At 33.0% G+C, this 14,868-nt stretch overlaps 2 protein-coding genes across 2 annotated transcripts; both read left to right on the forward strand.

The window, feature by feature from the left end:
- Positions 1–336: 336 nt before the first annotated feature.
- Positions 337–2,224, forward strand: LOC139853583 (exopolygalacturonase-like). Its single transcript, XM_071842969.1, has 4 exons — positions 337–471; positions 546–857; positions 1,200–1,709; positions 1,952–2,224. The coding sequence occupies exons 1-4, from the start codon at positions 337–339 to the stop codon at positions 2,222–2,224; spliced, it is 1,230 nt and encodes a 409-aa protein (XP_071699070.1).
- A 5,181-nt stretch (positions 2,225–7,405) lies between these two features.
- On the forward strand, positions 7,406–11,181 carry LOC139853590 (exopolygalacturonase-like). Its single transcript, XM_071842975.1, has 5 exons — positions 7,406–7,543; positions 7,682–7,759; positions 8,226–8,456; positions 9,645–10,154; positions 10,912–11,181. The coding sequence occupies exons 1-5, from the start codon at positions 7,406–7,408 to the stop codon at positions 11,179–11,181; spliced, it is 1,227 nt and encodes a 408-aa protein (XP_071699076.1).
- The last annotated feature ends 3,687 nt before the right edge of the window (positions 11,182–14,868 follow it).

The following is a 14,868-nucleotide window of genomic DNA, read 5'->3' on the forward strand; positions in this document are numbered from 1 at the left end:
TTAAGAGAATAATATATCATCTCAAAATGCTAATTGTTTAGTTTCATCCTCAGTGTTATAGGAAGCCTAATAATCCGTACAAACAAACGAAAAGAGAAGATAAACACGTTCGTGCACTAAGCTTTCATAGACTTGAAAACCACCTGAGATATCTATTCACAATCTGCCTAATATGTTTGGTAAATAGTGAAGATTAGTTACATGAAAAAGCTATCTATCTTTGCTTAGGTATTTAATATTTAATATCTCTACTATATTATCTCCCTTATCATTTGTAAGCTGTAAATTAATTATTAAAATACAACCACAAGCAAGTAATAAAAAATTTCAATAAAAATGGATAAAATTAACTCTATTAGAAAAGCAGTATGTTGTTTGCTTCTTACATCATTGATTGCGAGGAACCATGGCGCCACATTCAATATACAAACTAAAGGTGCAAAGGGTGATGGCGTAACCGATGATGGCCCGGTACATGTTAATGAATTACATTACTTATTTTTTGTTAATGGATATATGATGTTTATGTTATGTTGTTTATTTAGGCAATTGTGGCTGCTTGGAAAGAAGCATGTGCAGCAGCATCACCACCAAATTCGGTGTTAATTCCACCAGGGACTTATTTCACACTTGCATTTACTTTAAGCGGTCCATGCCAGGGTCCTGTTGAGATCAAGGCTGCTGGAGCCATCTTAAAGGCCCCACCCGAGCTTGAAAAGTTTAAAGATGACAGTTGGATTACTATTGAGAAAGTTCGGAATTTGACTCTCAATGGTGGTACTTTTGACGGCCAAGGTCACGGCACATGGACAACTAAAAAATGCCATGATTCCGAAATGAAGTGTGCAATACCAGTTGTAAGCTTTTCTTTCAAACTTGTAAATTCACTATCGTGTTATTTGTTTTTTAAGATGTTTTTGTCTGAAGATCTGTAGACCATGTCTGTTTTTATGTCTGCAAATTAACTTAATCGTGTCTGCAGCACTAATAAACATATTTCTAAGTCTGGAAATTTGCAGAAAGAATATAATATTATTTTATCTTATGTCTCCAGAAAAACAAACAGTTTACAGTAAAAATGTCTGCGGACGAACATAAGACATAATAAGATTTGCAGACTGAAAAACAAATGACTCCTAAGTTCTGATGCCGTGTTTGTTATCCGGTCATTTCATTTTTGTTATGTTTTTTTTTTTCAGAATCTCAGATTAAGTCATGTCAGGGATTCATTGTTTAAGGATTTCACGTCTGCCAATAGTAAAAACTTTCACATAACTTTATGGAAATGTGATCATAGTAAGTTTAATAACATTACCATTAGCGCGCCAGCAAATAGTACCAACACCGATGGAATTCATATCGCGAAGTTAGATGGGCTTAACATCACAAACACAATTATAAAGACAGGAGATGATTGCATTTCTTTCGGGGATGGGAGCAAAAACGTGTATATCGAGAAAGTGACATGTGGACCAGGACATGGTATAAGTATTGGAAGCCTAGGAAAGTTTCCAAATGAAGAACCTGTTCAAGGAGTGTATATAAGGAACTGCACCATAAGTGGAACCACTAATGGACTTAGGATCAAAACTTGGCCCGGTTCTCAACCGGGAATCGCTAGTGATATGCATTTTCATGAGATCATCATGGACAAAGTGGCAAATCCCATTTTAATTGATCAAGAATATTGTCCACATAATGCATGCAAGGTACTCTGTAACGTTTTCCCTTCTGAAATTGATTATTTGTTTAGTTCTTATAAAATAAGAACTTAAAAATTAGTATGCTGACATTTGACATAGAGTCAAAAACAGTCACACGATGACTATGTACGTCAGAGTAAAAATATTCTACCTCCCCAGATAGCTTGAACTAGAAAACTTTATATGTTTACAGTTGACATAAAGTATTGTATTGAAGTTGTTTTTGCTTTACATATCTACTATACCAGAAAGGACCTCCATCAAAAGTGAAGTTATCGAATGTGAGCTTTAGGAAGATAACAGGGACATCAACGACTAAGGAAGCATTGAAATTTGTTTGCAGTGCAGGGGCACCATGCGAGAATGTGACGGTGGCTGATATTAACTTGACATTCAAAGGACCTGGAGGAGGAGGAGCCACATTTCATTGTTCTAACGTCAACCCTAAAGTCATTGGTCAAAATTTTCCTCCGGCATGCCCAGCTGCCGCTGCCACTGCACCACAACCTACAACTTATTGATCTCCATCATCACACTGGCAGTTAGATGAGGGTGATGTATTACTTTTGGTGTAAATAGTTCCCTTGTCTTTGATTGTTCATAATAGATAACTATAGATCAAGTTGTAACATTGTATATATGTACAATCTCAAATAGCAATGGTTAATATTGATATACATTACATTTAAAATACATAACAAAACACATCTAACAAATTCTGCACGAATAAAAATTGGCACATATGACATATGAACATTCTCACTCGATGATACATAATTGGGATTCAGAACAAACCGCACATGTGACACTTCTCATAGTTTACACAATTGCAATGAAGCTTTATTCAGATCACTAGTTACAAGATACTATACCCTGTCTAAAATCTCTGTTTCTTTCTACATAGTCCCTCCATCCTGAAATCAATAGTTATGATGACATGTGTAAAATTACAACATCTATGGTGCATCATCTATGTTGTTCTTTCATCCCTAGCTTGAGTATTAACAAGTCGTTTGAATAAGTCGACTTGTTCATCTCGATTCGTTGTTTTTCATGATGTTTTGGATCGAGTTGCATCACAAAAAATGATAATCGAAGCATTAATAATCTATTCCAAGTCTCAATTTGAAGAAATTCGTGATTTTAGATTTTATGTTCATTGGATATTACCTCAATTTAAAAATTTTTAACACACAATCCTTTTTGCGAGCAAAAATTATATTGCAATCCTTTTCGGGCTTGTACAAATTGGGGGTTACCTTGATTGTCAAATTCGGTAACTTAGGTTACCTTTTCGGGCCATTTGCCCCTCTTTTTTTTTCTTTCAAAAAAATAAAAACAACTCAACAAACAAATAACAATTCATTTTTATTTTGACTCATTACCAGCATTGACTTCCAAAAAACACCAAAATAGAGCATGGTTTTAGAACAACTACCCAACTTGATAACACCAAAGCATAGCGAAGCAACCCTGCAAATGTTCATCTAACAAGTCGTCATCCAAGCTTACCTTTCCCTTTCCCCGCGTTCGTATCTATAAAAGATTAAACAACAAAAACGTAAGGTAACGCTTACTGATGATAATAAACATACATATGTAAACATAAAGTTACACGCATCCTCAAATCACCAAGTAAGTCATCAATCAAATCGTCAAGATGACATGTAAAGTATGATTAAGCATGTTATCTCATACAAGCACACATTTACTTTACCAACAATCAAGCCACTAACTTAATTATCAATTTAACATGTAGATGCAAGTACAACATGTTACTATGAACAACACACATTCGAATTATAGTTACGCCCTACTTGGTTTCACCATAACGCATAACATCATATTGTGATTACACCCTACTTAGTTTCATCACAAAACACAACAACATATTGTGATTACGCCCTACTTGGTTTCACCATAACGCATAACATCGTATTGTGATTAAACCCTACTTAGTTTCATCACAATACACAACAACACATTGTGATTACGCCTTACTTGATTTCATCACAAAGCTACTCGGTCAACCTTATTTGGTTAGACCAATTCACATACATGTTTTAAAATTACATCCTACTTGGTTTCATCTTAACATACACAACGCATTGTGATTGCGCCCTACTTGGTCTCATCACAACACTCGGCAACACATTGTGATTATATCCTACTTGGTTTTATCACAACACTCCACAACACATTGTGATTACACCCTACTTGGTTTCATCACAATGTAATTCGGTCAACCTTATTTGGTTGGACCAAATCACATCACATATTAAGGTTACGCCTTACTTGGTTTCATCTTAAGATCTCATGACTAGCTATAATTGGTTAAGCCATGATTCACTAAATGATCAACCATACTTGGTAAGTCAAACATTAAGTGAATCAACTCGACTTAGTGGTCACTTTATCACATGGATAAACATATTTATTTACCCATGATTTCATACACACAATTAAGCACACATACATACGATTATTAAACTCACCTTGGCCTTGTACAAGAAGTCGTCAATGATCTTATTTGCAAGTTTCAAACGCCAACAATTAGCCTATAGGAATGATTTCCAATAAGCTAATATTTGTAACAAATAACACACACTAGTCACAATACTTACACTCAAGTGCAACTTTGAACCAATTGCACTTGACAACCCAATTAGTCCACCAAAGTTAACCCATAATCACCATTTAAGTAGTGACTATGTTTTAGCATAATACTTATACATTAAGCACATGTACTTCTCGTTATTTTGACTCAAAACCCTAATTTGACCAACTCATGGTTCATCCATAATCATTAGTGAACTGGTAATTATATTCCCAAAACACAATTTGACATCACAATTTCAATACTCAAGTATTGAACCATCCATTCGACACAACCCTAGTTTGACTCAATCAAAGTCAACCTTCAGGTTTTGACTAAAGTTTTGATTGCTAACACTATCACATACACTTCAAAATAGTAGAAACCATGAATTAAATTCTAATGCATGAGTTTAGTTCATCAACCCCAAACCCTAAATCATCAATTTCTCATAACCTAGTTCATCCATAATGTTTATACATCATGTATGAACTAATTGCAACACTTACTTACCCAATTAAACATAATTAGTAAGTAAACTCAACAATTCCAATTTAGGGTTCTTACCAAGAATTTGAGATGAAGGAAGGAAGATGGTTCTTTCAAAATCTCTACACCCACTAGCTGTTAATAGCACTAAACCCCTGCTTTCAGGCTCCAATTTGATGAAAATAAAATTTGTTCTTCTCTATTTCTTGCTCATTAGTCGTCGTCCCTCTCTCCTCTCTAGTTCATGTTTTCTAATTTCTGGAATATGATAGAGTGACTTAGAAGCTCACTTTTCCACCAAAGACTTTACACCTGAACTTTTCTAAATCCTCCCCTCTAGTCCCTAGTCACCAAGGACCTTACACCCCTTATTCCTTAAATATTAGGGATGTTACATTATATCATTTCAGACTTTAACAAGAAACAAACAAACGACCCAGACTAAGAGTATTTTCTAATGTGTGTCTTTAGGGTATGAGATAAGGTGTATTAATTAAACAAAGTTTCCATAAATCTCGATGAATCATAATAAATGCATATGCATAAATGGAAACTGTTAAGTTTATTAAATTAGTTTTACGTTAAATTTAGAAAGTTTTACTATATTTGTTGGAGCTTATCTTATGCCATTAGGTCAACTAAACCCAAATAAATATTATGGAGTATAATGTAAATCATGTTATTTAACTTATGAATTAGTTCAATAAAATAATATAATTGAACAAATTAATAAATTAGTTGAACACTTTTTTACAATGTAGCAAATTTATTAATTAACCATTTCCTATATGCTTGTTTATTAATTATTAATTAATTTAATTATAAAGTAATACGAACACGTAAATTCTGTATCTCACCTTCCTCCAATTCGACACCATACAATTTTATGGTTTGAAGTATTTTTAAGTGTTTTATGCACGTACATCATATCTATTCGGCAATTAAAATGACAGTTTTTGGTAAAACCTAACTTACCTTAATTAACATGAAAATTTCAGAATTACTATTTAACGACTCCAAACAATCCAAACTCTGTATAAATTAACCATATATATTATACGTCTTTTAAGTAATCATTTATAACCATTAAACGGCTCCAATTAATCAAACCTATTATAAAATAAATTAATAAAATTAACCATATAGGATACGTCTTTTAGCAAATCATTGACACAATATCATGTGATAAAATGTGCATGAAGTGCATGATTTACGTGTTTAGACCGTAATTCATTAAAGAAGCAATAATCTATCAACAATAGTGAAACGTAGGGTTGTAAACGAGCCGAGCCGAGCTCGAGCTCGACTAGACTCAGTTCGATTCATTTAAATTTTCATAGAGCTCGGGCTCAAGCTCGGCTCGGTTCGATTCTAATATCTTAAGCTCGAGCTCAACTCATATGATATTTTACAAGCTCGAGCTTCTCTCTTGATCCTGCCATTATATATATATATATATATATATATATATATATATATATATATATATATATATATATATATATATATATATATATATATATATATATATATATATATATATATATATTTTATATTATTTAAATTTAATATATATATATATATATATATATATTTTATATTATTTAAATTTAATCTATTAAAAAAATTTTGTTTAAGAAAGCTTTATCCACTTATAATCATTTTAGTATTAATACTTTAACTATTATGTATATAATAGTAATTATTTATATATTATACTATTAAAAAAATATTTTAGTGTATACAAATGAAAAGATCGTTTAGATTCGCGAGCGTGTTCGAGCTCGAGATATAAAGCTAGAGCTCGGGCTCGTTTATTAAACGAGCTTCGGAATAAGTTCAATTTCGGGCGTGATCTCAATTAGGCTCGGATCGAGTCGAGTTACGAGCTCGAGTAGCTCACGAGTAGTTCAGCTCATTTTACAGCCCTAAGTGAAAGTAAAGGAGTAGTTTTGTTTTTTGGTTTCGTTCTATAACTTTGAGGCACTTTCAGTTTTTACAGAAAGTGTCTAAGTTATAAAGTTTTTTTTTTAGCAGGAGTTAATATGTAGTCAACGCGGGTCGAACTCCTGACCTCGCCTAAAATAGGCAGACTCACATCACAACTTCATAAAGTTTTTATTATTTTGCAAAACAAATTAAAAATTATGGGGTGACATGGATGAAATTGTGTTTTTAATATGTAGCGAACGGGGGTCGAACTCCTGACCTCCCCTAAATAAGGCAGACCACCAACAGTTAGACAACATCACAACTTCTAATATTATATTATTAATTAATATAATAATAATAATTATTATTATTATTGAATTTAATAATCAACGCAAACGGTTTTCCCACTAAACACACTAACCCACGTTGAATTTAGATTTTCACCTAAGTTGAAGTTGAAAGTTACGTTACTACCAAATATCATGCATATAAATGTATGGCAACTGACGAAAATTTTGGTTTAGTAACTTCCTGTACAAATTTGCTACCTCTATTTCATGAGGTATTTTATATCTCTACTAATTAAGTAGCCTTCATAATTACCAACTGTCGTAACTTGTTCAATAAATCGCCAAAAGGAATTTTAGCACAAATATACGAGTAACGACTTAATCTTTGAATAAAAATGGATAAAGATAGTTACATTCGAAGATCGATTTGTTGCTGGATTCTTTTTATGGCATTGATTGTGAAGAACAATGGCGCCGTAGTTGATGTAAAAGCTAAAGGTGCTAAGGGTGATGGCGTAACTGATGATGGCCCGGTATGTACGTACTGATGGCATTGTTTAATCTTTAATTTGTGCACGTATTTATCTACTAATCAATACTATATACGATGATACGTTGTGTTAACATTAATTTATTAATTAATTTCTCTGTATATATTGAGTTGAATTTAGGCGATAATGAACGCTTGGAGCCAAGCATGTGGAGGACCACCACCAAGTTCTCTCGTAATTCCACCAGGGACATATTTGGTAATGTGACTATGTAATATGATGTAATGTACACTTTGGTATTATTTTTAAATTCTAATCAGGATTTAAAACCCATGAAAACTTGATTCTACCATTTTCATGGCGTCTACTTATTTTTATTTTATTATTTTTTATTTTTTAAAAAAAACTTTTTCATACTTAAAGGCCGGAGGTCATCTCGGAAGCAATCTATTTATCCGTCGAATAGAGAGAGGGATGACTTTCTCTACTTTTGAGAGTGTTTCACTCTGGGTGGAGAAATGACTTGTCTTTATTCTCAAATAGGAGAAGGATTGTCTACATCTCACCTTCCCATACACTACTCATGTGGTATTGGATTTTGTTGTTGTTGTAAACTTTGTATATTTAAATTGTAATCGTTATACTATACAAGAAAGACACTATTGTAACAGTTATACTATACAAGAAAGACACTATACTATTGAATACTACCTATTTTTGATAGGTAAATCCGCCAGCTATATTGAAAGGACCATGCAAAGGTCCGATTGAAATCAAGGCCACCGGAGCCACTTTTAAGGCCCCACCTGAGCTTGCGAAGTTCACAGCCGGTAAATGGATGGGGTTTCTTAACATTGATCGGTTGACTATGACCGGTGGAAATTTTGATGGTCAAGGCCAACAAACATGGAAGAATAACAAATGTGCAAAAAATGCAGCTTGCGTATATCCGCCGGTAAGTTAATCTTCTAGCCATATTTTTCTTTTCCGGCGAAAAAACAGAAAACTTCATTAATAACAAGGAAACTTCAACAAAAATTGAAGCCCAAATAAAATAACGTACAACCAAAGTCAACCGAGCTTAAAACAAAAACTACAAACCAACCAAGCTCTAACCTAAATAAAAGATCTAATCAACAAAATAGAAAAAAAGACCACGATACAAAAAACAAAAAGATCGAGATATAGAGCATGACCAATCAAACGTATGACGGACGATTAGCAGCCACCTAAACGCCGACAACATTAAGCATCTTCTAGCCATATACTCCATGTCCCACTTTATCTTTTAAGTCTTTCTTATATAACTTTAAATTTGAGATTTTTTTATTTATTTATATAACATTCGATGAAGTTTATACTAATTAAAACACATTTCAAAACCGAATATATACATATTGTTTTCATCAAATATTATATAACACAAATAAAAATTTATAAATTCGAAATTTAAAAAACAAAATTTTTTAAAAGTCAAACGAGACAGTTTATGACGTATGAAGTATTTGTTAATTTTCCTTTTGTGGTAATTAAATAGTAATACGTGTTAGAACTTGGGTATGAATTGACTGTCCGGATTGATTCTTGAATCGTGTGTTCACTTTCTCTATAAAGTATTTCGACCCAACGATTGCCTTGGTTTCACGAAATCTTTACAGGGATAAGACAAGAACGCAATCAGTGTTTTTGGCAACGAAATCACTGATCAAATATTTGAGGTTTATGTGTGTGTTTTCTGTATGTTGGAATGAATGCAGAATGAATGAACAAAACGTCCATAAACTGTTATAGAAAACAGTTAGAAAATGAAAGGGTGTATCCCTTTATTTTTGGCGGGAAAAACTGTTATACCGAAAAGGTATAACTATAGCGGGACCCCAGCCAGGGGCGCTGCCCCTTGGACCCCGCAAGGGGGTGCAGCCCCCTTGACCCCCGCATTTTGCGCGACAGTTAGTAGCCAACTCTTACGGGCGTGTACTCCACACTCTCCGAACCCGTTGTCGAGTATAGCTAGCTAACATCTGCATTCAAATAAATCGCAACTAACTAAAATGCACGTTGGATGACAACAAAATCACCAACAATACATTGGATAATCGATGACAACTTAATTACCTTATTAATTTTTTATTTGTTTTTGTAGAATGTTGCATTTACTAAAATCACCAATTCAGTAATCAAGGATGTAACATCTACTAATAGCAAATTCTTCCACATAAATATTTTGGGGTGTGACAACACAATTATTGATCACCTTACCGTTAATGCACCGGGAGAAAGTGTTAATACCGATGGAATTCACATTGGAAGGTTAAACGGGCTCAACATCACAAACTCAATTATTAAAACGGGCGATGATTGCATTTCTTTCGGAGATGGAAGCAAGAATGTTCGTGTCGAAAAAGTGACATGTGGACCAGGACATGGCTTAAGTATCGGAAGCTTAGGTAGATACCCAAATGAACAACCCGTACAAGGAATCTGGATTAAGAACTGCACCATTACTAACACCATGTTTGGAGCAAGGATCAAGAGTTGGGCTGTTGGTACACCAGGAACCGCTAGCGACATACATTTTGAAGATATCATAATGGAAAAAGTTGGAAATCCTATAATTATTGATCACGCATATTGTCCTTCTGGAAATTGCCCGGTACGTATCGAATCTCTCCATTATTTATAACTTTTTTTTTTTTGGTTTATGATTAAAAAATATGCCGATGTTTAGCTAATTAACATCATTCAAGTTGTTTGTAGGGTGCCCATCAACCACATAGTTGTTAATTTGTAATCCTGACGTCATTGGTCTAGCAGTATCGACCGTAAAAAAGAGCTATAAAGTGTTTACAAGAAGAAGATAAAATGACTTAAAACTCGGTGGATTATAATACCTTTAATACCTTAGATTTGAACTAATACCAATTAATCAAGTAACTTAAACTATTGTCTGTTCAATTACATCGTAGGATCTATACAAAACAAACTGTAGAGCATACGTAACACTCCCTCCCAGGATCGTTTTATTAGTTTAAATTGCTATTTTTTTCAGGAAAAAAAAAAATGGTAAGTTTTTTTTTTTTAAATGCAAGTTGTCGACATCACTCAAAGGGGTATTAACCACCTTTGTGATCATTTACCACGCACGCATGTACTTTCTGGTAGGAAACCCGAACCGTATTACATGAATCCGAACCTTAAACCATCCTGAGGGTAGGCGGTTTGAACCTAGGAGACGGAGGTTGAACTCCTACCTTTACCCTCCTAATAAGTAAACCAATTAGGGTTTGAAATAAAATAAATAAAAATTAAAATAAAATAAAAATTAAAAATAAAATAAAAAGTAAGTTAGTGCACTATATATACCATGTGACATATATAACTAATTCAAGCTTTTATATATATCCTAACAGAAAGGTCCAACGAAAGTAAAAATGTCGAATATGAGCTTTAGGAAGATCAGAGGAACATCAACAACTAAGGTGGCAGTGAAACTAGCGTGCAGCGCAGGATTTTGTGAGAACGTTGAGCTGGCTGATATTAACTTGACATTTCAAGGAGCGGGAGGAGGACCGGCCACCTCTGAATGTGCTAACATCAAACCTAAAGTCACTGTTCAAGTGGTTCCTCCGCCTTGTCCAGGTGGTGGGGCGGCACCATACCGTCATACACCTGTAGTGTAGTGTGATATTTACCGTCAATCAACTTGATAATGCAGCCGCAAGCGTATGCGCTCGCGGAGTATTTCATTTCATATTAAAGTTATAGGTGAATATGTGATATTAAATATAATTTAATTGTGTTATGAACGCTTATCAAATGGAAGTGATAAAATATAAAATGATTAGATGTTTAGTGTTGCGCACCCGGTTTACTTTTCATCCAATAGGAAACAAAGTCAACAATGTTTTAAAAGATTAACTAGGACCCGCGATTTCGCGGAATTTTTTAAAGGTAAAATCATTTATTAATACCATATTATATTGTATTTATTATTTGCTTTGAATTTGATTATTCAAACAATTTAACAATAGAAGATGATCAATATGAAGTTGATGTTTCCATAAGCATAAAATCATACATTCTAGTTGTTTAGTTGCAACTTGTGTTTAATGATAAGATCTGTAGCATATCAAAATTACCATCATTCATCGATTAGCATATCATAAAATTCAATTACATTTCAAACTATTCAATGGTTACTAAGCTACCATAAGTTATATCTTAAAGTGTTTAATAATTACATGTCTAAACATCAAAATAGAAAGAAACTAAATCCATAAACATTTGCAATTGTTCATCTATATCATTCATTTTTTTTATTATAATTAAAAAGTTTGTTTATTTGATGATCTTTCGATAGTTAATAAATACGAATTCTCGTTAAACTTAAAAATTAAATAACGAAAAATACTTTTCATTGAAATTGAAAAGGTTGCGTACCCAGGTATATCCGCCTGGCACAGGAAAGACAACTTGTTGGTCGTGGAGATCATTGTTGGGCTGTGCAGGTTGGTTTTCTTCATTCATTTACTTTGTATCATATTCATGATCCAATTCTTCATCACTTTGATGTCCCAAGTAAATTAAACCCTAGCTGCTGTCATTTTCATTATTTTCATTATTAGCGATATGATTATTCTGATACTGGTAATGGACATCAATGATGGTTTGGCTAGTGTGATCACCCGGACTTCCCAAGTTTCTCAAACTGAAATAAAAATAGGTATAGCAATATTAACATTAACATAATATTGAACGATACATTGTAATTAGATATGATGTGTGTAGACAAAGGAAAATACCAGTTGATGCGTAACAGTATCCGTAATATGTTTGATGCAAGATGGAAAACGCATGTGTGGTGCCATTGTAAGTCGTTTAAGGTGTGTTGATGTATTATATGCATGTGTTACTTCATCTTCAAACTTGGTTAAGCACTTTTCTACATCATAAATCGTTAAATACGTACCAATATGCTTGTTGTATTACAGTGAACCAAATGATATTACCATGTTTTTAATTTAATTGCTACATTATTGAAGGCGAGCCACTTCTTATGAATCATATCTCACATTTTTAGGTAATTTTAACTTTTAATTCAACGCCGTTACAGTTGATACAGACATTCCTCTTTTTCATTGTTTTCCTAAACTGTTGACAAACAAAATGTTTGAGAAGTTGTTGTAGATTAATCATTCAACAAAATAACATTGATCAATATGTAATCTTTGAAGTTGAAGTATTATAAATAAATCTATTAAGTGATAATTGTATTAAGTTTAGAGAAATACCTTTTTTTTTTCTTTTTCTTTTTGTGAACGATATGAACAGTTAAACATGATAGAGGGGTAACACCATATTGTCAAATTAATTGGGATTGGATCAATTGGGTTTTTTTTATCCAATATAGGTTGATTGAAGAAGTTTTATTCTTAAATTAGTTTAATGGGTCAATTGAAACATACAGGTTAAAAACAGGAAACAAATGGGTCAAAAGATAACTCAAATTGTACTTTAACTTTTAGCTTTATCAACATACATCGCTTCTTAAACACTAAACCCTAATTCTAAACCTTAAACATACTAAACTCTTGAAATGTCCCGTTCTTATTGATTAAAAACGTTCCATATTAATTGATTTCGTTGCGAGGTTTTGACCTCTATATGAGACGTTTTTCAAAGACTGCATTCATTTTAAAACAAATCATAACCTTTATTTCATCAATAAAGGTTTAAAAAACTTTACGTAGATTATCAAATAATGATAATCTAAAATATCCTGTTTACACGCGACCATTACATAATGGTTTACAATACAAATATGTTACAACGAAATAAGTTTCTTGAATGCAGTTTTTACACAATATCATACAAGCATGGACTCCAAATCTCGTCCTTATTTAAGTATGCGACAGCGAAAGCTCTTAATAATCACCTGAGAATAAACATGCTTAAAACATCAACAAAAATGTTGGTGAGTTATAGGTTTAACCTATATATTATCAAATCATAATAATAGACCACAAGATTTCATATTTCAATACACATCCCATACATAGAGATAAAAATTATTCATATGGTGAACACCTGGTAACCGACATTAACAAGATGCATATTTAAGAATATCCCCATCATTCCAGGACACCCTTTGGATATGATATAAATTTCGAAGTACTAAAGCATCCGGTACTTTGGATGGGGTTTGTTAGGCCCAATAGATCTATCTTTAGGATTCGCGTCAATTAGGGTGTCTGTTCCCTAATTCTTAGATTACCAGACTTAATAAAAAGGGGCATATTCAATTTCGATAATTCAACCATAGAATGTAGTTTCACGTACTCGTGTCTATTTTGTAAATCATTTATAAAACCTGCATGTATTCTCATCCCAAAAATATTAGATTTTAAAAGTGGGACTATAACTCACTTTCACAGATTTTTTTACTTCGTCGGGAAGTAAGACTTGGCCACTGGTCGATTCACGAACCTATAACAAATATGTACATATATATCAAAGTATGTTCAAAATATATTTACAACACTTTTAATACATTTTGATGTTTTAAGTTTATTAAGTCAGCTGTCCTCGTTAGTAACCTACAACTAGTTGTCCACAGTTAGATGTATAGAAATAAATCGATATATATTATCTTGAATCAATCCACGACCCAGTGTATACATATCTCAGTATTGATCACAACTCAAACTATATATATTTTGGAATCAACCTCAACCCTGTATAGCTAACTCCAACATTCACATATAGAGTGTCTATGGTTGTTCCGAAATATATATAGATGTGTCGACATGATAGGTCGAAACATTGTATACGTGTCTATGGTATCTCAAGATTACATAATATACAATACAAGTTGATTAAGTTATGGTTGGAATAGATTTGTTACCAATTTTCACGTTGCTAAAATGAGTAGTTTTTACCAATTTTGTTTTGCTCGCCATTTCTTCGTTTCTAATCCGTTTTGAGTGATTTAAGCTGCCACGGTTTCGTATTGAACTTGACTTTATGAAACTAAACAGAAAATGTATAGGTTTATAGTCAGAAATACAAGTTACAATTCATTTTTGAAAGAGGTAGTCATTTCCGTCGAAAGAACGGCATCTTGATGACTGTTTTGAAAAACATACTTTCACTTTGAGTTTAACCATGATTTTTGGATATGGTTTCATGTTCATAAGAAAAATCATTTTGCCAGAAGTATAGCTTTTAAATCAAAGTTTTTCATAGTTTTTAATTATCCAAACCAAAACAGCCCCCGGCTGTAACTACGACGGCGTAAATCCGGTTTTATGGTGTTTATCGTGTTTTCGGGTTTTAAATCATTAAGTTAGCATATCATATAGATATAG

This window comes from Rutidosis leptorrhynchoides, chromosome 1 (assembly GCF_046630445.1).
Source record: "Rutidosis leptorrhynchoides isolate AG116_Rl617_1_P2 chromosome 1, CSIRO_AGI_Rlap_v1, whole genome shotgun sequence".
Taxonomy (NCBI): domain Eukaryota; kingdom Viridiplantae; phylum Streptophyta; class Magnoliopsida; order Asterales; family Asteraceae; genus Rutidosis; species Rutidosis leptorrhynchoides.